Source organism: Neoarius graeffei, chromosome 13, assembly GCF_027579695.1.
Source record: "Neoarius graeffei isolate fNeoGra1 chromosome 13, fNeoGra1.pri, whole genome shotgun sequence".
NCBI classification, from domain to species: Eukaryota; Metazoa; Chordata; class Actinopteri; order Siluriformes; family Ariidae; genus Neoarius; species Neoarius graeffei.
In genome coordinates this window covers 54,333,553-54,361,281 of record NC_083581.1, presented here as the reverse complement: position 1 = coordinate 54,361,281, position 27,729 = coordinate 54,333,553, and the positions used below count along the sequence as shown (strand labels likewise).

The window sequence follows — 27,729 nt, the reverse complement described above, 5'->3', positions numbered from 1 at the left end:
GAATGTTTTCAATACACAAGTCACAACACAAAGATTGACATGGTTTTAGGAGGAAAAAGCAACAACAGCTTTTAAAAAGAATTATATGATAGCTACACAACGTCCATGTGAATGTACATTGCAATACATAAAAGCCAGCTGACAGCACAAACAGTGACTCCACAGCGAAGGGAGAATAAAGTAAAAGGCAACTAATGGATGTTATAATCAAAGATATACAGTAGAGAGACATTCACAAGAATAAAACAGCAATTTCTATTTATATGAACTGATTATCCAGTGGTTTATGATTTTATATCTGATGAGCTCTTATGGCTGCAATTTGTCCATTATTAAGTATATATATATGTCTACATAGGTGTACATGATTGAGCCAGTTGAAACTGTGATCTATGTGAATATCTGCCCTATGAACATTGAACATTGGCATACACACTAAACTTCAAGTATCTTGGTGGTAAAGTGAATTATAGTGCAAGTGATCTAGGCAAATGTCAAACCACATTGAGCTCATTCGGTCAAAAGTAACATTTCCATGGGGGGACACTTGAGTAACACAAAACACTGAAAAATGAGATACTACCACCACAAGTACGGTTCAGGGACTATTAACATTTACAAATTCTCAAAGTGTAAAAGAAACATGAAATGTACCTCTACAGAAACCTTATATATACCTGTTCTTAAATTCTGATCATCATAATTAAGCGTCATTATTATTATTATTACTATCAACATTGTATGATTGCTTCTCTCCATGCATTCTTCAATGCTTTAATTTTTGCAAACATAGCCATTTAGGAGGTCCAAAACTCCATTGATAGTAATTCTGTAATAAGTAGTTCTTCACACACTCATTTTGGTTTAGGATAAGACAATAAAGCTAATATGTTTCATGTACTTTTTGCCTATGGATTACATTCTAGCAAGAGAAGCCACCTCGAACACCAGGAATCTATGTGAAGCTTAAATAGTTTATAGATTAGCAGTACTATAATGGGAGAACTAACCATGCACCTACAACAGATGCAGCAATGATCATCTCCAATTGTTCAGGTGCTTGAGCTACACTGTACAATAACACAACACAAACACAAACTCACATGTATTAACACACACATATATATTTTTTAAAACCTCCATCTTACTGGATTTGACCAGAAGAGGACATTATGGGATCAGGAGACAGGAAGACAGAGAATTAGACATTGTGTTCTTTTCCTCACTCTGTTTATACTCCTGATAATACCAACACTGTTCATGTCTATCAGATGGCCATCAACAGCTTCTTGTCCTGCCAACTAATCATGGATAACAGGGCCACAGATGACAGTCATATTTTCAATAAAGATTTATTGGTAAAACACTTCTCCCTCTTTTTTACATCCTATATCAGGACTAGGGTTGTGATGCTTAGGACTTAATTGATCACAGAGGTGTGGTGCTAATCTTGCCTCCTGAGCTGGTGTCAACTGTTCATTAAACACCCCACACCAGTCTCTCCCAGTCTATTCTGCAAACAGCACTGTGAGCAGCATGAGGATCCTTTCTGGTGCTCAAGGTCTGATCTCATATACTTATGCCTCCTGGTCCCCCTCCCCCTGCAGGGTAATGGCGCAGACCTCCCCCTCGGCGCAGGGAGTGTAAGGCTACGGTACAGCAACCACGCAGCAATGACCCAATGTGGTACATGGGCTGGCCTCTGTGCTGTGGGCCCCGACACAGCCATGCCAATGTGGGTACCACTGGTACTGCCACAGCCAATAGATCCACTAAAAAATGGCGGCTCCAGTAGCTCTTTACAGCCACACCGCAGCCAGAGCCCGTTGCACTGGCTGCTCCTTTGTCCTGGTCTTCTTCATTATCCTCATCCACCTCTACAACAGTGGCCCCATTGATGTCAGCCTGTGAGGCTACACGCTGTGGCTGGGTGGTTTGTGGGGTGGGCTCGCCATTCTCCTCCATCAATGGCATCCTCGACACAGGACAAGAGGCATAATCAGGGTTTGGGAGCAGATCTTGAGAAGAAGAATTTTGGGAAGGATCAGGTTCTGGCATAGGTGTTGCAGTGGGCAACACAGCAAAAGAATTATCAACAACAGCTAGCGTCACAGCAGACTCAGTGGCAGCAGATGATTTATTAAATGGTTCCACTGCAGAAAATGGCATGGCACCTAATGCTAGGGCTGACTCAGTGGAGACAGTCTCTGTGAAAAGGGCTTTCCCACCAGCTGTGGCCGTGATGACTGATTCAGTGGTGACTGAGTCTAGATCGTCACCCTCATCTGACAGCCAGGTGGAGGTGGGGCTGCAGGCCTGAGAGCGGAAAGTGCGAACCTCAGCAATAGTATCCAAGTCAGAGCCAAAAGCAGCTCCATGGACTGGGGCTGAGGCTGGTCCAGGGTCGCATTCTGTCTGAATTGCCTGTTCTCGTAGGTGATGCAGGTACAGGTGGTGATGCGACAGGCAGGGTTGACTGACGCTCGTAGCTGCCTCTCCTCCAGCAGTTCTACCCAAGCTGCAGCGCAGTGGCAACATTCGCGTCTCTCCACAGCATAGTGCCTCATAGGTAGCTGAGTGGGGCAGGCGTGAGCAAGCGCTCAGCAGTGATGCTGTTTCCTCTGATAGGCAAGCAGCTTCCAGCAGCAGCTCAGTCCGTGTGGCTCCGCTCCCTTCCATATCCCCACAGCACACAAAACCACTATCCTGTGTACCCTCAGCTGATAGGCAGCATGCCACATCTGAGCCACTGCCACTTTCATTGCGTTCGGGTGGTGCCAGCTCGCTCAGTTTAGTGTAGGTAGAGCTGCGGGTTAGTGAGTGAGCCGGCGAGCCTTCACAAGAGCCCACTGACCCCTCACCAACCCACGGCCCTGCCCCCACTGCCCCACCCCTAGCTGGGGCTTCCGCAACCTTTGCCACTCCGGCTTGTGCCAGCTCCATGCTCTGCAGCAGGGTCTCCAACTTGTGATTTTGGACATTGATGTCTTGAAAGCACTTCTGCACACCCGAGTCTGCCTCACCCAGGCTGGACCGTACAACATCAATGACTTGCTTCAGCTGCTGGATCTCCCGGCGTGCCTCCTTCAGGGCCAGTTGGGCCTCAACCCGATGGCACTCCTCCTCAATCCAGTCCTCCTGCATCCGGGACAACTGAGTTCGCAACTCATCGATCTCTGAGTCTCTGAGGAGAGAATATGAGACAGAAGCAATACAAGTCAAATTTATTTGTACAACACATTTATATTAGAAAGTCAATGTGCTTTACATGGGTAGTGATGAAAAGATTACAAAAAAGAAAGATGACTTGAAATATGTTAAACTTAGAAAATGGATAAAATGTTAAAGAAGAAAACAGTGCTTAACTTAAAACTCATAGGCACAGGGAGACAGGTAAAATGTTTTTAATCTTGATGAAGAGAGCTGAGGGTGGTGCAGTTCTTTTGGGACTTGATTGTACAGTAACTGTAGACATCACAACTACAAGCGTCACATTTATACTTATTCCAGACAATAAGCTTACTAGCTGATGAATCCATAATAGGAAAAAAGGCAGCCTACCAGGTATTTTGGTCCTAGGTCTACAGGTTCAGAATATACAAGTATATTCTGAAGAAAGATAGGGCACACTGCCTGCCCTGTCTGGCCATTAAGCTCTTCATGTACCAAACAAACATAGATAATGATAGACAGCAGTGCATAAATGGAAAAATTCTGAACTGAGGTAAAGGAGCAAGGGTAGACCTTTCACAAGAATTGGAGTCACTCAAAATGCAATGAAGGACTGATGACAAGCAAAACGATATTACAGTAGAAATATGTGTTCTATTGTGCTATGGAATAAATTACCAGTTGTAAAGCATCTGTAAATGCATATGTTCAGCGACTGATGACAGTGAAGAGTACTTTCCATTCATAACTGATTAAAACTTTTGAAACCTTTTTTTTTTATATCCCAGAACATTTACAGTGGTGCTTGAAAGTTTGTGAACCCTTTATAATTTTCTATATTTCTGCATAAATATGACCTAAAACATCATCAGATTTTCACACAAGTCCTAAAAGTAGATAAAGAGAACCCAGTTAAACAAATGAGACAAAAATATTATACTTGGTCAATTATTTATTGAGGAAAATGATCCAATACTACATATCTGTGAGTGGCAAAAGTATGTGAACCTTTGCTTTCAGTATCTGGTATGACTCCCTTGTGCAGCAAGAACTGCAACTAAACGTTTCCGGTAACTGTTGATCAGTCCTGCACACCAGCTTGGAGGAATTTTAGCCCATTCCTCCGTACAGAACAGCTTCAACTCTGGGATGTTGGTGGGTTTCCTCACATGAACTGCTCGCTTCAGGTCCTTCCACAACATTTCGATTGGATTAAGGTCAGGACTTTGACTTGGCCATTCCAAAATATTAACTTTATTCTTCTTTAACCATTCTTTGGGAGAATGACTTGTGTGCTTAGGGTCATTGTCTTGCTGCATGACCCACCTTCTCTTGAGATTCAGTTCATGGACAGATGTCCTGACATTTTCCTTTAGAATTCGCTGGTATAATTCAGAATTCATTGTTCCATCATTGATGGCAAGCCGTCCTGGCCCAGATGCAGCAAAACAGGCCCAAACCATGATACTACCACCACCATGTTTCACAGATGGGATAAGGTTCTTATGCTGGAATGCAATGTTTTCCTTTCTCCAAACATAAGGCTTCTCATTTGAACCAAAAAGTTCTATTTTGGTCTCATCCGTCCACAAAACATTTTTCCTGTAGCCTTCTGGCTTGTCCACATGATCTTTAGCAAACTGTAGACGAGCAGCAATGTTCTTTTTGGAGAACAGTGGCTTTCTCCTTGCAACCCTGCCATGCACACCACAGCTGTTCAGTGTTCTCCTGATGGTGGACTCATGAACATTAACATTAGCCAATGCGAGAGAGGCCTTCAGTTGCTTAGAAGTTACCCAGGAATCCTTATGACCTTGCCGACTATTACACGCCTTGCTCTTGGAGTGATCTTTGTTGGTCAACCACAATGGTAACAATGGTCTTGAATTTCCTCCATTTGTACACAATCTGTCTGACTGTGGATTGGTGGAGTCCAAACTCTTTAGAGATGGTTTTGTAACCTTTTCCAGCCTGATGAGCATCAACAATGCTTTTTCTGAGGTCCTCAGAAAACTCCTTTGTTCGTGCCATGATACACTTCCACAAATGTGTTGTGAAGATCAGACTTTGATAGATCCCTGTTCTTTAAATAATACAGGATGCCCACTCACACCTGTTTGTCATCCCATTTATTGAAAACACCTGACTCTAATTTCACCTTCAAATTAACTGCTAATCCTAGAGGTTCACATACTTTTGCCACTCACAGATATGTAATATTGGATCATTTCCCTCAATAAATAAATGACCAAGTATACTATTTTTGTCTCATTTGTTTAACTGGGTTCTCTTTACCTACTTTTAGGACTTGTGTGAAAATCTGATGATGTTTTAGGTCATATTTATGCAGAAATTTTGAAAATTCTAAAGGGTTCACAAACTTTCAAGCACCACTGTAATACAAAGTTCTGCAAACATACTAATCTAAATTGAATGTATTTAACCCTTTTACAGGCACACAATAAAACATTTTAAACAAAGTTTTAAAATTCACCCATTAGATTAGAAGTTATGGCCATCTACCAGCCACTTGAGTTGCCTGTTTATGGCAACAGCAGAAGTGCCCATCGAGCTCAATGGACCAGTAGTATTGTTTCAATTTAGAACTACAAATTTAATTTATTTTGATGATAACATTTTCCTAGTACTTAATTATAATAAATATATTTAGGTATTTAGTCCCTTCACATACTCTTGACAGGATGAGACCGTGACTATCACATTCTATAAGACCATCTACCTTCTGTCACTTTCTATAAAAACAAATACTACACATTCTACAAACATAGTTTGAAACTTTATTCTACATATTTTAGTAAAAGCTCACAAATTTTTCAGCCATAGTCACAAAGTTTGTGAGCTTGCCTAATATATACAGTATATATCACACATACATTATGACCACCGACAGGTAAAATGAATGACATTGATTATCTCATTACAGTGGCACCTCGGAAGGAGCAAGGGGTGGGATATATTTGGCAGCACGAGAACAGTCAGTTCTTGAAGTCGATGTGTTGGAAGCAGGAAAAATGGGCAAGCGTAAGGGTCTGAGAGACTTTGACAAGGGCCAAAATGTGATGGCTAGATGACTGGTCTGCTCATCTCCAAAATAGCACATCTTGTGGGGTGTTCCCGGTATGCAGTGGTTAGTACCTACCGTAAGTGGTCCAAGGAAGGACAACTGGCGACAGGGTCATGGGTGTCATTGGCTCATTGACTTGCATGGGGCACAAAGGCTAGCACATATGGTCCAATCCCACAGAAGAGCTACTGGAACACAATCTGCTGAAAAAAATTAATGCTGGTTTAAACAGAAAGTTGTCAGCATTAACTTTTTCAGCAGTTTGTGCTAAATGCCACTCAGATCAGCGATGCATTTTGTATGAAAGTACGAGTTTCTCAAAACAAAAAGATAAACTTCATATCTTCAGGCCAACATGTGATATTCTTTGTATTATATCGACACATTCACAAACAAAAAGTACTAAAATTTAATCAAAACAATTCATCGATGTCCTCACAAGTGAGAATATTGGAAAATGTGTCACGTTTTTGGTTCTCGATGCCCTGGATGTAGTTTGTATGAAAATACAAGTGCTGTATATGCGCTTTTTGATATTTGTAAAGTAAAAAGTTATCTTAATAAAACATGATGTTTGTGAAATTGCTGATAAATCTAGCTTACAGCGGAGCTGACTGATGTCTTGCAGTGAATTCACTATGAACAGTGAAGTCACTTCAGTTTAGCGACTACACGCCTGTATGGTAACACATTTTAACACAACTCATGCATACAACATACGTACCAGTCAACAATTACTATGAATGAGTGTGTCCAAATTTTCACTGGTACGATAAATATAGAATGACTAATATCATATTTTCATCATATCAAGAGTGAAAAATCAAAATCAAGGTATGTTTTATCTTTTTAAGTTTTAACTTTTTACCTTTTAGCTCAGTAACTTGTGGAATGAGGAGTAGCGTTGGTGATATAGGTGTCCAGTGTTAATGCCGATTTCATAGCTGTATTTCCAAACTGAAAGCACCCCATTGCAGATGTATTATAGCAGAAACACTTATTGTAATCCCTTGAGATAAAGGGAAAAGTTGTGAACACTATATATTAGACAAATTTATGAATACTGGAATATTCTGAATATTGGACTTACAATGATAATTGTGTGTAACCATGTGGTTGGACTGCCTGTTAAAGGGTCAGATCTGTGAGGAAGAACAAATCTACCTGGCAGGAACTTTGGTTACAGAATAATTGTTGACTGGCAGTTGTGGGAGTCTGTACTATGGATTCATGGGCAATAAAGTTTCACTAAGGGATATTACCTGTCCTGGAGTCGTTCAACAGTCTCTTTCAGTCGTGCCCTCAGATGTCTGATACACACCTCTTTCTGCTGCAGAGGAGTCAGGTACTGCTCAGGAGGAGGTGGCTTAATACCATGGTTATCCGTGCAGGAGGTGTACTTCATATGGCGCCTGGGGAAGAGGAGTATGGAAGGAAGCTGTTAGTTAAGCCATTCTCTTTCTATGTGAGGTTATGAGCCCATACTGTGAAACTATGACATTGAGTTGTACAGTTATGATGTTATGAACTTTTCATGTAACTTCATCTCTAGTCTGAATGTATTCATCTAATTTCTCATGTGTATCCAACCTGGGGGTGGGGCTGCAGTCACTCCCCTTGCATGATCCTGAGTTGCTGCTGCTGCTGAGCGAGGCATTGCCATAGGGATCACGGTTACTGATAGGTGCTGGACTCCGCCTACAGCACAGGGTAAAAGAAAAAGCTAAAGCAACTCCTGCATAATGAACATATACAGCATAACATAGGCCAGTGGCAAACAGCATTTTGGAATAATCATACTCCTTAAGTAATAAAAACTAAAAATCAGCCATAAACTACAATCCTGTAGAGCATGAACACCAAAACATGCCTGTCGACAATAACATCACTAACATGCCACAACACAGGGTGAATAACTCGACAGGGCCCACCATCTCCTAAGAAACCGGAAAACACAAAAGCACAAAAGTCTGAAATTAAAGAAAAATTATTTAAACTGATTTATGGGCTATGATTTAGCAAAAAAGAAAGAAAGAATGCAGCTTCAAGCCAGATGGTAAAGACTGAGCAAGCACTCCAGTCAGTAACATACGGAACAGTATGACTGATAAATGCCTGGATATGCAATCCAGTCAAATTAAAAATGGATAAAGTGAGGAGCATAAATTCATGCTAGAGGACTGCCTTAGAGGAAAAAAAGAACATAGGAAACAGCAAAAGGAGAGTATGTTAAGAGTGGGCAATCGATGGATGATGCTCTGACCGACAGTGGCGCTCCGGAGACTTTGATGTCAAAAATCCTCTGCTCTGCCTCATAGAGACCATAATTCCTGCCTCCATGGGGGTGTAGTCTAGCTCTATAAACCTGCAATAGTCAAAACTGACCCAAATACAAGAGCACACCATTAATCACGAGACTACACATATTGTGATCCAATATCCCATTTTAATCCAAAACGTCGTTATATGGATTTATTCATTTTCCCCAAACACCTATTTTTCTGAACGTTTTAAGCAAAGTATACATAGAAAGTGGTAAAAGAAAAGAAAAAGATCAGTTCATGACCCTGACAAACACCTGAAGCCAGAAACTATATTTTAACTGTCCGGTGAGGGGTCTACATTTTTGAAGGTAAGCAACTAACTTGTGCACGTAACTCCTATTTAGCACAAATTTAACATGTTAATGAAAGGTATGACTCCATTTCTTCATACAGTAATAAAAATGCTTTGCTGAAATATCAGTGTTGATATTTTGTGTACAACCTTTACAAGCAGACCAAAACATAATACTCAAACAATGTAAAACCTGCTCTGAAACTGGGCCATTTTTTTTAAAATCAGTTTTCCCCCCCAATAAAATACAGTTAACAAAAAGAAACAGGTGGGAAAAGAAGGAAAAGCTACATATTGACTTCACTGCAGCGAACGCAGCCATTAAAGCTAGACGGCCTTTCGATTTCATAAAATTGGTGAAATTTAGTTCCCTCTGAAATTTGGTCATTATGATATATGTTTATTTCTGTAATATCTCTATTACATCTACAGGTTTACCTCGACTGTGCACAGACAGTTGCATCACTCTGTCGCTAAACGAACAGCTGATCACACCGAGGTGCTCACTGACCCCCGATATTTATTAGTTTGGTCCTGCATTTCCTTTCCTTTGCAATATAACATCTTTTCTTTTTGCTTTCCGTTACTGTAATCGGTCTTTCATGTTTCATTCACACACTCACATCCTCCATTTTTCTCTCCTGTTTCAAATTTGTATCCCACAATGCCTTGAGTGAACGGGAAAGCCCACCACGTGATGCATGACGTAGTATCTGGAATTGGGTCACGGTGAAGCAGGAAAAAAACCCAAAACATTAATTGTTCTATTTAAATAATAATAATAATAATAATAATAATAATAATAATAAAATTGGAAGTTTGTGATTCGAATTCAGTAGCTTTCGATCCATTAAACAAAAATAACTGGGTGTCAGGGAAAATTCTTTTTATGACCTCCACTTGAAAAATCTGAAAGGCAGTCTACCTTTAAACAAACAAAACATTTAAATAATAGCTATATTACAGCGATAGTGTACATATGCATACCACTACCGTATGTCAGCTGGATTTAATAGCTTTTCTGTGTTCTCTGAACCTGCTGTTGGACTTGTTGCTAAAAGAACAAGACCGAAAACTCAAACCTGCTCATGAGCAAACTTATTCAATGTACAAGGTAGGTCATGCATTGTGTTAGTGTTACCCTAGGCTGACACTTGCACGACTTTTGGCCACGATTTTGTCGTGGCAAGTCGTGCCATTTTGGGGCACGAACTGGGAGGCTCCCGCACTGTTCATGACTAGTTCACGCATAGTTCATGACGAGTTCACGAATGCGTGCCCGTCCACATTCACGAACTGGCACGACGAGTTCACGCATAGTTTGCGCATAGTTTACACACTTCCCGCATTGGCACGACGAGTTTGCGCAATTCGGACGGTGTCATGCCGACTTGGGCACGCCTGTGTCATGCACAACCTCATCCTCATCAGATACCCACACGCAATTTCAGAAGTGGACCGCGAAGATCCGGACACACATGATCTGATCCCTGGTGGATGGAGGACTGACCGACACCTGCAGGGGCTGCTGCCTCTAACCGGCCATCATACCCAGAAGGATGCAAAGGATCAGCGAGACTACCTGTCACATTACTACATGTCCCCTGCTGGTGCTGTCCCTTGGCAAGAAAGAATGGTAGTAGCTTCATGAGCTGCATCCACAGTTGTTCCATTTTTGAAATAAAAGAAACGAAACTCCCCCCCCCCCAAAAAAAAAGTCATGAAGGAATAGAAAATAAAAGACATTAAAGAAAAAAGCAAGAAAAAAAATTGCGAATGGCGAGAAGTGTCCGGGAAGCCCTATATATACCCCCGCACCGACGCGAGCGCCACTGTCGCACAGTAGTCGTGAACTGCTCGTGAACTCGTCGTGAACTGCTCGTGCCATGCGCAAACTGTTCGTGAAGTGCGTAAACTAGTCGTGAACTGCTCGTGCCATCAATGTGTGACCGTGTCAGTGGGAAGGCACGGCCACGCTGCGACGCGCACCAATTCGTGAACATGTCGTGAACTCGACATGAGCTGTTCGTGAACTATTCGTGGCAGTTCGTGGCAGTCGTGGCATGGCGCGCACTTCCACGCACTGGCACGCATCCTCCCGCATCGTCCCGACGAGTTCACGACGAGATCACGAACAGTTTGCGCATAGTTCACGACCCGGTCGCGAAATTTTGTCGTGACCAAAATTTTGAACATTTCAAAATTCTCGTCCCGACATGGCACGCAGTCACGACGGGTTTACGCACACTTCACGCCAGTTTATGACTAGTTTGCGCACTGGCACGACTCGAGTCGTGCCAATGCGTGCCACGGAATCGTGCAAGTGTCAGCGTACCCAGCGTGACAAGGCTCCTCCTACTCAAGCGAGTAGGACGCTTCTTTGCTTTGCTCCTGCTTTCTTAATCTTTATTTCTATACTTTACTTTCTCATTGAATTTCCACTTTTTTTTCTCTTCTCTTTTCTTCATCTTTATAAGCTTTTAAATTTAATTTTAATTTCCACTTTTTTTTTTTTTTTAAATGCCAGGAAGCAAAAAATCCTGCAGAAAATGCATGGAATTAGAACAGAGGATTTCTATTCTGGAATCAAAGATTAATGCTTTGCCAAAAACGGACGAATTAAAAGCGATATCTCAGGAAAGGAGTACAGAAACAGTGGCTGAGAATGCAGAGATTGCGCTCCGACAGACTGAGGACATTACAGACCAAGCGGAAGAATTCATAACTCAAGCTGTACAAAATGTGAGTACTGAAAACTGGCAAATGATGGGTGCTAAGCCTAAAAACAAAAACAGAAGAGTAATTACTTCAACACCAGCTCGTTCTACAAATTACAATAGGATCTACAATCCTATGGAAAATCCACAGCCCATAAAGCTTCAGAACAAATTTGAATGCCTCAGGGATGTGGAAGAGGATTTGTCAAGTGGACAAACACATAGTAAAAAGAGATCGCACCAAGATCGAAGAGCTGTGAGAAGAGGCAAAAAGCAGCTCGTAACACCACCTGATCCCACAACCCTTGTTCTTGGTGATTCCACTGTAAGACAATTAAAAGGTTATGAGATGATTATTTGTTGTCTTCCAAATGCATCCATCTCTGACACCAAAGACAGCATTTTGAAACTCATGTCCGAGCATAAAACGATTAAGCGTATCGTTGTACATGTGGGAGCAAACGATGTTTTCAGAGAACAGCTGTTTGTCCAAGATGATTTCAGAAAACTTTTTTCTGAGCTCTACAAGACTGGAATTCAATCTTTTATCAGTGGCCCACTCCCAGCGAGAGGAAGTTTTGCTTTTTCTCGACTCTTCAGTCTTAACACCTGGCTTGGAAAAACTTGTTCTTCATTTGGTATGAATTTCATAGACAATTTTAATCTTTTTTGGAATCGCAAAGAATTCTACAAGCCAAATAGCACTGAACTCAGCTGGATTGGAGCCAAAGTCTTAGCAGACCACTACAAACTTGCAATCTTTTCTCAGCCAGCACCAAGGAAAACAGTTGATAAGATGTCGCAGACTGACATACACTCTAAAAAATAAAGGTGCTTCAGTGGTTCTTCAAATCTCTGGATGGTTCCATGGAGAGTCAAAACTCTGTGATGAACCATTACATTATGCGAAAGGTTCTTCACATTGGAAATGGTTCTTCAGAGCCTGGCATTCTCTTACCATTTGCTGGTCAATGCACATAGGCTATGTTTACACAAATCTGTCTTCACTGCTCAAACAAATGGTTTAAATGGTTCTTTAAAGAACTGTTGCATGAACAGTTCTTTGAAGCCCTGAAAAAGGTTCTTCTATGGCATCGCCCTGAAGAACCGGTACTGGCCCCATTATTTTTTAGAGTGTAGTTACAAAGCCTAAACAATCATCTTTGCAAGTCGTCATCAAGGACACACAAACATCTGACTTGCAGGCCTCCCAACATTCAAGGACAGACGACTCCACTTCTCCTCGGATGGATTTCCCAAATAGCATGAAAAAACTGCTTCCTATGGCTACGCTCTCTTTTTCTAGTCCAAATTTGTCGTGACAAGCAGTGTACCCAGTTCATCAAAATTGTGTTCGTCCAGGACTTTCAGCTGGCTACAAATCTTTTTCACCATCCAAAAGATACATGTCATCTCCAGTCCTTTCACCCTCAAACCAAATGGAACATTTAGAAAGTCTTGTCTGATAATTATAACTATTCTTTTAAGTTCGTTTCTTAAGACACGTATTTTTAAGTATGTTACCTCGCTTGTTGACAGCTGATAAGGCACGTCACCACTCGACATCTGGTGACTGTTTTGAAGAAGGCGGAAGTGTTCGCCGAAACTGTCAACAAGCAAGGTAACATACTTAAAAATACGTGTCTTAAGAAACGAACTTAAAAGAAAAGAATTTAGAAAGTCTTGTTTGATGTACTCTGGGTCCCTGCAAATGGATGTAGAAAAAAGCAGGGATCCGATGTTGACACTATTCCTGTGTTGATAAGAAACAGAAAACATAGAGCACATTTAACCCTGGGGGTGAACCAATTTAATCTCCTTCCTGTTTTAAAACAGCATCAGAGTGCACAACCAAATATTACTGTAAAACTAGCCCTTCTGAATATTAGATCACTTTTAAACAAGTCATTTTTAATTAATGATCTTATTTGTAAACACAATCTTGATTTTTTGCTTCTAACTGAAACCTGGCTGGATCAAGCAAATAGTGCTACCACCCTTATCGAAGCAGCTCCCCCAAATTTTAATTTTTTGAATGTTACCCGACAAGGGAAAGGTGGAGGGATCGCAAATATTTTCAAAGTCTCTTTTCAATGTAAACAATCCTCATTTGGTGATTTTATGTCCTTTGAACACTTATGTGCACTTGTTACATGCTCTCCTAACATATTATTATTAACTATTTACAGGCCTCCGAGACATTCAGCCAAAGTCTTTCTTGAAGAGTTTGGTGAATTGTTATCAGTCATTTGCTTAGAGTTTGATTGTCTTATTATATCTGGGGATTTTAACTTACATGTAGATAATACTGATAACATTTATGCCAAAGAACTATTTGCAATTATTGATAACTTTAACCTAGTACAACATGTACAGGGACCGACCCACTCTCGTGGTCATACTCTTGACCTCGTCATCACAAAGGGTCTTACTGTTTCTTATACTGTTGTTGACCTGGCCTTATCTGACCATTTCTGTGTTTTCTTTGAAGTTTCTATGTCTCCTCACATTCAGAATAGCTCAACGACTATAGGCAGGAGAGTCATAAACGACAACACGTGCTCTTTTTAAGCAAGCTCTCTCTCAGAACTCAACCAAAATGTCAGACTCTGTAGATGATTTACTGGAATTTTTTAATTTAAATATGACCCAAATTATGGATGATATTGCTCCATTCAAAATCAAAAGAATCAATGATAAGCAGAAAGCACCATGGAAGCAGTACCCGGCTGTTAAACTGCTAAAGAGAGAATGTAGAAAGACTGAAAGAAAATGGCGCAAATCTAAACTTCACATCCATTATCAAATCCATAAAGAGATGCTTTGTAATTATAATTATGAAATTCGTAAAGCAAGACAGTCTTTCTTCTCCAATATCATCAGCAGGAATATGAACAATGCCCGTGTGCTATTTTCAACAGTAGAGAAGCTAACTAATCCCCCACCACAATTAGCACCTGAACTTCTCTCAGTTAATAAATGCAATGAGTTTGCATCCTTCTTCAAAGGTAAAATTGATAAAATACGGCAGAATATTTCTCATAATATATCTCAGTTGCAAAATATTGAAAAACTGCAATCACCAATGACACAGATAGATAACTTTAACACAATGTCAGAATTTTGTTTAATTGATTATGAGACTCTTGAAAAAACTGTACAAAATCTCAGTTCCTCAACATCTGAACTGGACATTCTGCCCACCAACTTTTTTAAGTCTGTTCTTCACCTTATAATTACAGATGTGCTTCAAATTATAAATACATCCTTGGAGACTGGCGTTGTTCCTGTGTCCCTAAAAAAAGCTGTTGTAAAGCCCCTTCTTAAAAAAAATAATCTGGATCCTTCAGTGTTAAATAATTACAGGCCAATATCAAATCTACCATTTATCGGGAAAATCCTGGAAAAAATTGTCTTCAATCAATTAACTGCCTTCTTGATATCAAACAGCCGTTTTGATAATTTTCAGTCAGGATTTCGTGCCAATCATAGCACTGAAACAGCGCTGATTAAAGTTATAAATGACATACGTCTTAATACTGATGCAGGCAAAACATCGGTCCTGGTATTACTGGACCTCAGTGCAGCTTTTGATACTGTTGATCACAACATACTGCTATATCGACTTGAACACTGGGTTGGATTGACTGGTAAAGTTATCAATTGGTTAAAATCATACTTAAAAGATAGAAGCTTCTTTGTTACCCTGGGAAATTGTTCCTCAACGTCAATGCCCTTGACCTGTGGTGTCCCCCAGGGGTCGATTCTTGGACCATTACTTTTCAACCTTTATATGCTCCCACTTGGGCAAATTATCAATAAAAATTCAATTCTGTATCACTGCTATGCAGATGATACCCAAATTTATTTTGCTCTATCACCAAATGATTATGCCCCCCTTGAATGTCTCTACCAGTGTATCGATCAAATCAACAACTGGATGTCACAAAATTTTCTTCAGCTGAACACAGATAAAACAGAAATAATTCTATTTGGAAAAAAAGATGAAAGACTCAGGATTACCACTATTCTTGACACAAAAGGGATTAAAACTAAAGAAATGGTTAAAAATCTTGGTGTTTTCATTGACAGCGAGCTAAACTTTGACAGTCACATGAAAGCAATCACTAAAACGGCATTTTATCACCTAAAAAACATTTCCAAACTAAGAGGACTTATGTCAAAACATGATCTGGAAAAACTAATACATGCCTTCATCTCTAGTAGGGTTGATTACTGCAATGGCCTTTTCACAGGCCTGCCAAAAAAGACCATTAAATGACTTCAGCTGGTTCAAAATGCAGCGGCGAGGGTTCTCACACGAACAAAAAGAACAGAGCACATTACTCCAATTCTAAGGTCCCTTCACTGGCTTCCAGTAAGCTACAGAATTGACTTTAAAGCATTACTGCTGGTGTACAAATCTCTAAATGGTACAGGGCCCAATTACCTCTCTGATATGTTGCAGCGGCCTAACCCAATCAGATCTACCAGATCGCAGCAGCAAAATTTACTATTAAAACCAGTTGTTAAAACAAAGTGTGGTGAAGCAGCTTTTAGCTACTATGCAGTGCAGCTATGGAACCAACTGCCAGAGGACATCAAAAATGCTCCTGCTGTTGGCAGCTTCAAATCTAGGTTAAAGACCAAGCTGTTTTCAGATGCTTTCTGTTAAATAATTAATATTTTACATTTTTTATAATCTTTTTCTCTGCATGTTTTAAATTTATTTTAACTTTATTCTATTTTATTCTGCTAGTTTTTTTTTCTCTTTCTCTTTCTTTTTCTCCTTTTTCTTTTTGGCATTTTAATATTTTATTTCTACTATTGTTTAATTCTTATTATTTTCTTTTAATTCTTTTAATTAATTACTTTAGAATAAAGATAAAATTATTTTATGTAATTTTATTTCTCTATTGTTTACTGTTTTTGTTTTTACTTCTGTAAAGCACATTGAACTGCCATTGTGTATGAAATGTGCTATATAAATAAACTTGCCTTGCCTTGCCTTACCCTTATACTGTAATGAGAGAGCTCAGAAGAGAATGGCTAGATTGTTTCAAACTGGCAGGAAGGCTATGTTATGGTACAGTAACTCATATCACATGTTATGGTAACTCAAATAACCACTCTTTACAATTACAGTGAGCAGAAAAGCATCTCAGAATGTACAACATGCTGAACCTACAACCCCAAATCAGGAAAAGCTGGGACGGTATGGAAAATGCAAATAAAAAAAATAAAGCAGTGTTCGATAAATTAACTTTGACTTGTATTTTATTGCAGACAGTATGACAGGATATTTCATGTTTTGTCTGTACAACTTCATTTCATTTGTTAATATACATCCATTCCTGCATTTCAGGCTTGCAACACATTCCAAAAAAGTTGGGATGGAGGCAATTTAGGGCTAGTAATGAGGTAAAACAATTAAATAATGATGTGACTTGAAACAGGTGATGTCAACAGGTAATCATGATTTGGTCCAAAAGCAGTATCTAGGAAAGGCCTAGTCACCGAGGTGCAAAGATGGGCTGAAGGTCACCAGTTTGTCAGCAAATGCATGAGAAATTATTGAAATGTTTAAATGTTCCTCAAAGAAAGATAGAAAGGGATTTGGATACATCACCATCTACGGTGCATAATATCATTAAATGATTGAAAGAATCTGAAGGAATTTTGGTGCACAAAGGGCAAGGACACAAGTCTAAGCTGAACATCTCTGATCTCTGATCCCGTGACCTCTGATTACTGTGCAAAAAGAGAGCCTTATGTTTACATAAGTGCTGTCAACCTCTCTGGGCACTGAGGCATCTGGAATGGACCATCGCACAGTGGAAACATGCATTGTGGTCAGACAAATCAGTATTCCAGGTCTTTTTTGGAAGAAAGGGATGCTATGTGCTCCGAACCAAAGACAAAAAAACAAAAAAAAACAAAAACAAAACCCATCCAGACTTACCAGCAACAAGCCCAAAAACCAGGGTCTATCATGCTATGGGCTTGGGTCAGTGCCCTCGGCAAAGGTAACTTTCACTTCTGTGATGGCAGCATTAATGCAGAAAAGTACACTGAGGTTTTGGAGCAACATATGCTGCCTTCATGATAACATTTTTCCAGGGACATTTCAACAAGACAAAGCAAAACCATTCTGCACACATTACAAAGGCATGGCTGCGGAAGAAGGTGTTTTCCCCTCTGTCCCCAATCGAGAATGTGTGGTGAATTCTGAAATGAAAAATATGATAATGATGACCCTGTACTGTTGCACACCTTAAGACCTATTTGCAAGAAGAATAGGACAAAATAACACTTGAAACACTTAATCACTTGGGGTCTTCAGTCCCTAAACATCTTTAGTGGTGTGAGAAGGAATGGCAACATTACAAATTGGTAAATGCTTTACCGTCACAACTTTTTAAAAAATGTATGAAAAGAATCAAAATTGAAATAAATGTTTTGAAAAAAAAACCCACAATAAATTACATGAGGTAAAACATCAAATAATGTTATATTGTACTGTTTTGTTCTGAATGCAATACAAGTCAAAGATTATTTACGAATCATTGTTTTCAGTTTTAATTTCAAGTTCAACATTCCATCCCAATGTTTTTGATCTGGGGTTGTAGAGGTGGATGGGCTAAAACAGAAAACCACATTGTTTTCCACTCCTGTGGTGGCTGGTCTTTTTCCAATCTTCAACTACCCAATTTTGTTGACCCAGTGTAGCCTCATATTCTTGTTGTTGGCTGACAGGAGTAGAATTCAATGTGGATTACTCCTGATGGTACTGCTGCCACATGATTGGCTGATTGGATTATTGAATGAATGACCAAGTGTACAGTTTTCCAATAAAGTGGCCAATAAGTGTATATTTTAAGTGAGGATTCTGATTTAGGCCTGTTCTGAGGAACCTTGCTCCTTGGACATGCATGACGTATTCCTGCCTTTTCTGTTAACAATGACATGTAATTATAGCCTTAACCTATACCTTTGAGGGTCATGTGTCAGTCCTTAAATCTCACTGCGCACTTCTCCCCTTAAAGTGCCATTCCACCATTGGATGTATTTTTTTTAGTGCTGTCAAGCGATTATTAATCGCGATTAATGTCGCGACTGTCATAGTTAACTCGCGATTAATCGCAATTTAATCGCACATTTTTGTCACATGAAAAATCATTGTAATTCTCTTATCAGCATAAAAAAGTGAATGGGCTTGCTCACCGTTCGAACTATGGGGGTACTCGGGGGATCCGAGATCCCCTGAAACAGACATGAGATCCCTTGAAAACATGATTTGGGAAATGTTGGGGGGTCTCTAAAATATTGGCAAAATGATGTTTATTGACATAGCAATCGTGTGTAACGGGAAGCATTTGCATATCCGAAGTGTTGTGTTTACATCAAAGATAAAATAAACCGATATGACAACGACTGCTGCTGCCAGGTTGGGGGCACAAACTAGTAGAAAGGAAGTGTGCCAACAGTGGAGATCCGCACGATGGAGATCCGCGGTGGAGCGCGCGCTTGTCTCAGAGCGCGCGATGGAGATCCGCGCTCTGAGACAAGTGCAAGCACACACACACACACCCAAGGGAAAAAAAGGGACCCCCCAAAAATATCGGCATAGTTTGAACACTGGTTGTACCACTGATTTTTTTTTTTTATTGCAGAGCATAACACGTCTTGTCACAGCCACTGCAAAGTTGGGCTGGAGCCGCCGATGGGAAAACGAAACCTAAGCCGAGCACAGCGCCCTGCCCGCGCTGGTTCTTTGGGGGGAGGGCAGAGGACTCTGGCTGTGCGTGGCGTGGCATTACAGTCTAGCTGCTATCGTTTTTCTAAGCAAAGTCTCTGTTCCAAGTTCCTGGCAGTTTCAAAAGCTTATGAAAAACCTACATCATGTCACAGAGCGTTAATCTCGCGATAAAAAAATTATCACCGTTAAAATTGAGTCAAGTTAACGCGATAATAACGCGACATTTTTGACAGCACTAATTTTTTTGTCATAAAATACAATATATTTTATGACAACATGACTAGACAGAGAAATCTTTTAGCTTCAAAATGATATATCAAACAATTTTTTGACAACGACAAGTATATTAATTTTGCGACCAAAGTCACCTACCCTTTTAATTTCCGCGCGGTAGTGAAACGTGATGTCATCGGCAGGTTCCCCTTCTTGTGTACCACGTCACGTGTGACGTGGCACAGATTATCAGCAATGGCGGATAGAATGCGATCGTCAGCTTCGGAAAAGAAGCGAAGGAAAATAGCAAGTGATGCCCAAAGGAGACGGTCGATGGTGAATATCGGCACAGCAATCGACAAGTGGAAATCGCGTTCTATCCGCCATTGCTGATAATCTGTGCCACGTCACACGTGACGTGGTACACAAGAAGGGGAACCTGCCGATGACATCACGTTTCACTACCGCGCGGAAATTAAAAGGGTAGGTGACTTTGGTCGCAAAATTAATATACTTGTCGTTGTCAAAAAATTATGTTTGATATATCATTTTGAAGCTAAAAGATTTCTCTGTCTAGTCATGTTGTCATAAAATATATTGTATTTTATGCCAAAGAATACATCCAATGGTGGAATGGCACTTTAAGTATCCTCCCAAAATCAGAGAATATTAAACCAAGCAACAGGCAAAGACCAGACAAGTCCTACAAACAGTGGATTGAAGGAAGCTTAAAGGATAAATGCTCTTTTTCCCCTCAGGGGGAATTAAATCACCAGGTTAGACAAGAATAGAAGCAATGTTTATTTACAGGTTCAGAGACTAGGAAATGCGGTCATGCTAGACACTGGTTCATAAGTCCTATGTAAAATTATTATTATTATTTTACATATTTACTGACCTTGCCGCTTAGGAAATTCTGATACAAGCTCCTAACATAGGCTGCAAGATACTTTGGATATACACCAAGAAAAACCAACAACTATCATTGTGGATCAATAGTCAAAAGCTTTTTTTAATGCCAAAACCTCAATAAGCCACAGAGTAGCTTCATGTCGAAACCCAGAATAATTACGTCACAGCAACAAACCATTCATAAGAAAGGTTCTATTCAAAATATATACGTTCTTCTCCAGCATACTTCTTCCAAGGCTGTAAGGATGAGTATGGGGATAGACATGACCATACGGGCAAAGATGCAAAAAGAAGCGATGAAGCTGAAGCAAAGGAATGTAGACATAAGAAATCTGGTATCATTACTGATAGCAGAGTGAGACAGCCAGGGACAGTGGACACCAGGGTTGTCCATCATACTTTGTTCTATAAGATGGACTGACTCAATTGCAGTACTAATGATGCTGTTTGGTGAAAGAGATGCTACATTTAGTTGTGGAGAAGTAGAACAAAAAAAAAGAAAGAAATTAGAACCCTACAGTTCTAATATATAATAAGTTAAGTCATGTACCCTCTGGGTACTATTTGAGATTTTTTTGCAGAAATCCAGTATCTCTGTCACACAGATCTTAAACCGAGAAGCCACAGTTATAGACACAACAGCCACTAAGGGGTGCAATTGTCAATTAAGCAAGTGGAAGCCATCTATCGGTCCAACCCTTAACCAGTCCCTAACCACTGTATTCATACAACCCTTTGGAGTAAGAGAACTGGGGCTGTATCTGCATGATTACATTTTAGTTTTAAAATACATCACTTTTGCTACATTTATGCCTGGTGTCCGCACTATTCCAGAGGTTTCAAGCCCCAAAAACTGAGACATTTGGAAAAGCTCCTGGCCCTGTTTTAGTTTGAAAACTCCAGGGTAGCATTTTATTGTAGATGGGCAAAAATGAAGACATTGAAACAATGATGCAGACACCCATGTTCGCTTCCTGATTGGGTCTTATGAGTCCTTCTTTGATTCATCAAGCTCCTATCTCATGACCCTTTTCTGGAAGAAAACAAATGGTGCTAGCCTGTTTATACTGGGACGCATATGCCCAGTTTACGTGAATGGTAATATACAGTGGTGCTTGAAAGTTTGTGAACCCTTTAGAATTTTCTATATTTCTGCATAAATATGACCTAAAACATCATCAGATTTTCACACAAGTCCTAAAAGTAGATAAAGAGAACCCAGTTAAACAAATGAGACAAAAATATTATACTTGGTCATTTATTTATTGAAGAAAATGATCCAATATTACATATCTGTGAGTGGCAAAAGTATGTGAACCTCCCAGATTAGCAGTTAATTTGAAGGTGAAATTAGAGTCAGGTGTTTTCAATCAATGGGATGACAATCAGGTGTGAGTGGGCACCCTGTTTTATTTAAAGAACAGGGATCTATCAAAGTCTGATCTTCAGACTGTGTACAAATGGAAGAAATTCAAGACCATTGTTACACTCCCCAGGAGTGGTCGACCAACAAAGATCACTCCAAGAGCAAGGCGTGTAATAGTCGGTGAGGTCACAAAGGACTCCTGGGTAACTTCTAAGCAACTGAAGGCCTCTCTCACATTGGCTAATGTTAATGTTCATGAGTCCACCATCAGGAGAACACTGAACAACAATGGTGTGCATGGCAGGGTTGCAAGGAGAAATCCACTGCTCTCCAAAAAGAACATTGCTGCTCGTCTGCAGTTTGCTAAAGATCATATGGACAAGCCAGAAGGCTATTGGAAAAATGTTTTGTGGATGAATGAGACCAAAACAGAACTCTTTGGTTTAAATGAGAAGCATTATGTTTGGAGAAAGGAAAACACTGCATTCCAGCATAAGAACCTTATCCCATCTGTGAAACATGGTGGTGGTAGTATCATGGTTTGGGCCTACTTTGCTGCATCTGGGCCAGGATGACTTGTCATCATTGATGGAACAATGAATTCTGAATTATACTAGCGAATTCTAAATGAAAATGTCAGGACATCTGTCCATGAACTGAATCTCAAGAGAAGGTGGGTCATGCAGCAAGACAATGACCCTAAGCACACAAGTCATTCTACCAAAGAATGGTTAAAGAAGTTAATGTTTTGGAATGGCCAAGTCAAAGTCCTGACCTTAATCCAAATGAAATGTTGTGGAAGGACCTGAAGCGAGCAGTTCATGTGAGGAAACCCACCAACATCCCAGAGTTGAAGTTGTTCTGTACGGAGGAATGGGCTAAAATTCCTCCAAGCCGGTGTGCAGGACTGATCAACAGTTACCAGAAATGTTTAGGTGCAGTTATTGCTGCACAAGGGGGTCACACCAGATACTGAAAGCGAAGGTTCACATACTTTTGCCACTCACAGATATGTAATATTGGATCATTTTCCTCAATAAATAAATGACTAAGTATAATATTTTTGTCTCATTTGTTTGAATGGGTTCTCTTTATCTACTTTTAGGACTTGTGTGAAAATCTGATGATGTTTTCGGTCATATTTATGCAGAAATATAGAAAATTATAAAGGGTCCACAAACTTTCAAGCACCACTGTATAATATGCATTTTCAGGCATGTTAGTATGGATAAAAATTATTTCTGATACAGATGCTAAAACACTCGTCTAGATGGAGATTGTTTTAATTTTAAAACTAAAATGTATTAGTGTGAACATAGTCTGGGAATCACAACTTTTGCTAAAAGTTTTAATCAAAAAAATATAATATTTTTCATTGCAACACTTTAGGTTTGTTTTAGTAAAAATCCAACAACAAACATTTAAATAATAGCTGCATTACAGAGACTGTGTACATACAATATGTGCACTGCTGAGTGAGCTAGATTGAACTGCTGACAATTCGATACTGTCCTGTAATTTTCCATTCTTTGAAGCTGATTTTAACAAGTCCATAAACTGAAATGTGCTCATGAGCAGACTTAATCAACATAAACATGAGAAGCTCAAGTGTTATGCGAATGTTTCATTTTTAATTTAGTATAATATAGCCATGAGGTCCATACTAGAGACTGAACACATAATCGATAAAATGACTTTAATTAAGTTGTGTATATCCATCCATCCATTATCTATACCACTTATCCGTCAGGGTCGTGGGTGAACTGGAGCCAATCTTAGCTGACTTCGGGCAAGAGGTGGGGTACACCCTAGGCATGTCACCAATCTATCACAGGGCTAACACAGAGACAACCATCCATTCACGCCTATGGGTCATTCAGAGTAGCCAGTTGACCTAATCTATGTGTCTTTGGACTGTGGGAGGAAACCGGAGCACACAGAGAGAACCCACGCAGGCAGTTGTGTACATCCTTTCTTTATATACAGTAAAAGCATAAATTAAACATAATTTGGTTATATTTGGCATTAAATTTATCTGACTTTGATTTATTGCACCACTCATCACTACCAATATCACTGACTTGTTGGTCATGGTATTGAGTCTCAACATATCTATCTTTTCAGTCAACAAAGAAATACAGTTATCTCAGACAACTCAACCTGGCTATTCTATTCAAGTTTGCACGTGTGAAAGGATTGAAGTTACAGTGTCATGATTTTTAACTGTGGCATATGTCAACTTATCTTATATTTGTTATGTGATGCACAACCAATAAACAAATTATTTACCTTTAGAGTTAACTGGGTCTATATCTTATTTACTTTTCAAATCTGTACAGACGTACCTGCCATCAGGAGGATCCCCACATTTAAAGGGTTTTGGATGTACATTTCTATAAAAATTGTTGACATCAATAAATGTGTAGTTAAAGATACATGAGCGCCCATTGATCGAGTTTGATTTTATAGCTATTGGTACTTTAATCTTAAAAATTAAATTTCCCATATTCTTCTCAATTTGGTCACTTGCCAATTTCCAACTCTCCCTTATCATACAATAGCTACTAGCCAGGAAGGATGAAGGGTAGCATGTGCTTCCTTTGAGACACAAAGTCAGCCAATAGCATCTTTTTGGACTACTGCTCATGATGCGCCAAAGGGCAGCATGACTCACAAAAAGGAAAGGGCTGTCTACCTTCTTTTGCATACATGAGCTCACAGATGCCTATAACTGACTAATGTTGCTATGATTGACAGGGGAGAGAGAACAACTCATGAATGAGGAGAGCTGTGGCACCACTGGGATTCGAACTCACAATCTCCTGATGACCGGACAAATGCGCTTTTGTTGTGCAACTTGAGAAAGTTTTTATTTTTTTATTTAATTTTTTTTAAATTCAAAATTTTAACTTTCAAAATCATAACAGATTGTCTGGGTCAATAGGACATTCACTGCAAAACAGTGACCAGAACTAAATTCTTTACCTTACCTATCCAATCCTTTTACCTCCCTAGTGTAAGTTAAGGGATGGTTTTAGATTGGACCTGGCTTCATGTGTGGATTGCAGTTTTCTATAACTAGTTTTATAACCATAGTGCTGTCTACTATAACCATGTCCTATGTACGGTATTGAATCTGAGGCTCACAGAGGGGGTGCAGAAGGAGAGGACAGTATTTGCTGCAAGCGCCATTTGGGCTGCAGGGCCTTCAGAGGATTGAATCTGGGGAGAAAGACAAGAAAGACAGGCAGAGAGCTGGGCTCTACCAGAAGCAAAGATGTTACTGCTTCTAATAGTAGTTATTTTATTAGCTAATGCTAAATTAGCAATTAGCTAATGAAAGTATAAATACTTTTATTCAAACACTTATATCTGTAAATGTTTTACCATCACTTTTGCAGATATAAGCATGTTTAAACATACCTGAGTAATAGGAAGACAATCACACCAACGCCAACTCCAAGACAGAATAGATCATTAACATGCATTTCAATCTATCGTCGTTTCTATTATCATCACACAAAATCACCAAAGTCAAATTTTTGCTAACCTAATCAGTAATTTATTCATACAACAAGTGCTAAGGATTAGTGCAAAGTATGCTGGCCTTAAAATCTTTTACTCAGCATGGCAACTTAAAGGGCATATCCTGGACCAATTTCGTGTTTTTTTATATGAAAGTATGTCCCTTTACACACTCATCCAGAAGGGTAATTTTGCACAAGGCCATCTGTCTACAGCAGAAAAAAATTAAATAACAAAACGCGTCTGGAAAAATCCCAAGGGAGTCTGGAGCCATACTGATCCAGATTCGTGATGTCACGTGCGGATCCGCCAGCAGGCAGGGAGATCCTGCATGGATTCAGTGCACAGTCTGTATAGACCAAGTTTAGCAGCTAGCGATTTTGCTCATCTATCTATTGTTATATAAATCATATTTTTTCTAATTACTATTATGTATTTATATATTTCTTCATTTAGAAGAGTACTGGCTACTGTAGGAGAAAGATTTCATAAGCTACACACATGGAATCGGCTAAGCAGGGTTGTATATACATTTAATGTGTTTGACAGGTCCCAAGATCTCAAGCCCTGACATGCATATCCCTTGATACATGTGAAGTAAGTGTATTATCGCCCAGCGCTTTCGTGTTGTTTACTTTTGTGTGTTTCAATAAATAACATTATCCGTGTACCACACAAACACAGGAACACCTAATTTATAATATAGTCTCTCTTATTTCTTACCCTGGCAACAGTCAACTTGTGAATTGCTGATTTTCTTGGTCTTTTTCTTGGCTCTGCTTGGTCCTCTGCTTCAAGGGCCTCAGTGGATGCGGCACTTCGCCTTCTGTCAGGGGAGACGAACACGGCTGGCTCCTTTGGTGACGCTGACGCAGATGGAGACGGTGTTGCTTTGGGCATTCTAACAGATGGAACTGCATCTTTTTTCAGGTCAAGTTGCTTCTTGAAGCCCATTTCCCACTGCAAATAGTTCTCAAAGTTGTTGGGCTTTATGAAGTGAGCCCCGCATATGATGCTGTGGTCTGTTGCATGTTGCCAGTTTTTCCAGGTGCCTCGCACGAAGCGTTCCCATTTCTCTCTCATTGTCTGGTCTTTTGGAAAATGATGAGTACTAATCCCATCATGATTGGTGTTGCTACACCCTCCTACGATACATCCGTTAACCATTTTAATAATTATGTGATAATGTTGAAGAAATTTGCAGAAAACCACCAGGTCGTTTTCTCATAAACAAACCAATGCTGACATGGGATTCAGAGGGAGGCGTCCCACACGTGACGTCACGAAAATCAATGTTTGCCAAGAAATCCAAATGCCAAGTTTTTTCAGAAGCAGACCAATTAGCCTCAAATGGCTTGATTTCAACTGAATTTTTCTGGTATTGCGCAAGGTAAAAAAATTGCGCAAAATGTGACAGATATTTGTCCAAAGTTTAATATAAAATAAGAGAATTACATTGATCTTGCTCCTAAATATACCCAAGATGTGCACTTTAAGGCAATCATCCATGTTCTTGAGACCAAAAAAAAAAAAAAGAGACCAAGAAAAACATGGGTAAAATCACAAAGTTAAAGAGCTGGCATAGGCAAGCAGAGAGAAAGACAATGAAAGAGACTCATTATCTTTAGCACAGCACTTGTGACACTTGTGATATACGTATGAAACCAGAAAAATAAACAAATCTTTGCTGCAAACTAAAATTAGTCTTCAAGATACAATATTCAGACACCTTGACCCAAAAATTCAATTCTGTATCCATATTTATAAACAAGAGTAGGATATAATAAAAAAAGAACACCATATTGTATGACTCATTTTTCATAGTCAAAATGAAAAAAGAAACATTGAGAGAGGAAAGACAGGAAAAAGTGTGAGAATAAAGTAAAGGTGTGCAGCTGAGTTGTCTTAGGAGTGTGACAGGATATAGATTACAGGAATCAGAACCAATTAATAAATAAATTAGTTAATTAAAAAAAAAAGGGTCAACACCCTACCTGCGGGACCCAGAAGTAGATCTCTTATTGACAGGTGAAGACATGGAGGCAAGCCAGCACACTCTGCAGCTCAGTGTCTCACTTCTATCCTCCCTCTGTTTCTCCCCCACTTAGCACAGCTTGAACACCTTAGCTCAAACCAGCCTGGAAAAGGGAAAAATAAAAAAATAGATAGATAGATAGATAAATAAATAAAATAATTATTTAACACCCCCCCCCAATAATAATAATTAAAAAAAAACACAAGGCAACACACCATTGAGAATGGCTGAGCTGCTGAAAAATTCAGGTTATTTTGAACATAGCTTAAAGTGCTGATGACACGTTTTTGACATCTTTGGCGATGTTTTATAACATAAAAAGTAATTCCC

The 27,729-nt window shown here is 39.7% G+C and overlaps 1 protein-coding gene across 1 annotated transcript; it reads right to left on the bottom strand.

The window, feature by feature from the left end:
• Positions 1–1,569: 1,569 nt before the first annotated feature.
• snphb (syntaphilin b) lies at positions 1,570–27,402 on the bottom strand. Its single transcript, XM_060938041.1, has 6 exons — positions 27,359–27,402; positions 24,987–25,061; positions 8,520–8,636; positions 7,847–7,954; positions 7,519–7,668; positions 1,570–3,184 (listed from the first exon to the last, which is right to left on the bottom strand). Exons 1-6 carry the CDS (start codon positions 27,400–27,402, stop codon positions 1,570–1,572), a joined length of 2,109 nt encoding a protein of 702 aa, XP_060794024.1.
• Positions 27,403–27,729: the final 327 nt, after the last annotated feature.

Excerpts from the sequence above, each read along its gene's own strand:
- snphb (XM_060938041.1), bottom strand. The coding sequence starts at position 27,402 with ATGTCTTCACCTGTCAATAAGAGATCTACTTCTGGGTCCCGCAG. Across the intron at positions 8,637-24,986 it reads TCTCCTTCTGCACCCCCTCT|TTTTGACTATTGCAGGTTTA; the intron begins GTGAGCCTCAGA and ends TATTTGGGTCAG. Across the intron at positions 7,669-7,846 it reads GACTGCAGCCCCACCCCCAG|GCGCCATATGAAGTACACCT; the intron begins GTTGGATACACA and ends CCTCTTCCCCAG.